Here is a 1143-nt window from a genome sequence, read left to right as displayed (position 1 = left end):
GCATTGTAAAATAGCGCCTTGTTCCAACACAGCCATATGCGAGATATCCACATTAAATATTTTTGTCTTTATCGTCATTTCCTTCCCCACGCAGCAGCGCGATAGCATCAGTGTTAGAGGCTACTATCCAGCCTTCCCCAATACAGACTCTTACTGCTTGAACGATCTAAATTTCATTAAACCAGTTGAGAGGGAAAAGTCGTAGAACGACGGATGTTTTTACCAGTCAGTCACAGATTGACCAATGACGACGAGGTACGTGATGACGACGGCAAGTGCTGAAACCACAAGCTGGCGATCGATTTCGACGAATCCTGCAGCTGTGAAATTCAATTGTGCTTCCTGCGACGTCACACGGAGGAACGCGTCCACTTCAGCAGAGAGTGAGGTTGGCAGCACTGGTAGCCTCCTCAGGATCACACCGGTTCGTCTCGCCGCGTCCTTAGCTGCAGCACAGGACAGTGCCAGAGTTACTATCTTGAAGCAGTGGTAACCGAGCCATGACATCGACGTCGTCAATGATTTGCTGTAGGGCAGTAAACCAGCAATATGTGGTTTCTCAATGATGATAAGCACTTCGTATGAGCTGCAGATTGCACCAATCACTGCATGTGCGACGTCAGCAGCCAACGACAGTCGAAAGTGTTCTTCCAACTTCTCACCAGCACGGATCAAGGCCACAAACACCTTTCGCAGGTGACTCAGCCTCACTGACGAAGTAGCTGGCAGCGGCGCTACTTGCAAATGTGGAGGACGAGGGTGAGATATCTCCACCAAGAGACACTCATTAAGGCTCCTCAGCCTCACCCAAAGCTCCAGCACCAGCAATACGAACTGGAGAAGTACAACTGAATCTACAAACAATCTGAACATAATGTGTAAAGACACAATTATGGACCTTTCATATAGACTCAGTGCAGCGCCACTTGTCAGTGCAACACTAACGACGATCAGAAAGCAGGATATAAATTTACTAGAAGTTGCCTTCTTTACGGAAATGTAATTGTCGACAAACTTGAGATCCTCATTAAAGGAGCGTATGTGTTGAAGCCTTGTTATAGTGCATATCCAAAAAATAAAAATGAGCTTCCCTTCTGCTATAATTAACAAGGCCACATAAATGGAAAATGGTATAGAAGGTAA

General features: G+C 46.2%; 1 protein-coding gene across 1 annotated transcript; it reads right to left on the bottom strand.

The window, feature by feature from the left end:
* Positions 1-219: 219 nt before the first annotated feature.
* LOC126335761 (uncharacterized) lies at positions 220-873 on the bottom strand. The gene has a single exon (XM_049999220.1). The coding sequence runs from the start codon at positions 871-873 to the stop codon at positions 220-222; it is 654 nt and encodes a 217-aa protein (XP_049855177.1).
* Between the last annotated feature and the right edge of the window lie 270 nt (positions 874-1143).

Source organism: Schistocerca gregaria, chromosome 2 (assembly GCF_023897955.1).
Source record: "Schistocerca gregaria isolate iqSchGreg1 chromosome 2, iqSchGreg1.2, whole genome shotgun sequence".
NCBI lineage: Eukaryota > Metazoa > Arthropoda > Insecta > Orthoptera > Acrididae > Schistocerca > Schistocerca gregaria.
Note: the sequence above shows the minus strand (reverse complement) of the source record. Positions and strands in the feature narration are given on the sequence as shown.

What these genes read in the sequence shown, in the direction of transcription:
- LOC126335761 (XM_049999220.1), bottom strand. Translation starts at nt 873, where the DNA reads ATGTTCAGATTGTTTGTAGATTCAGTTGTACTTCTCCAGTTCGTATTG.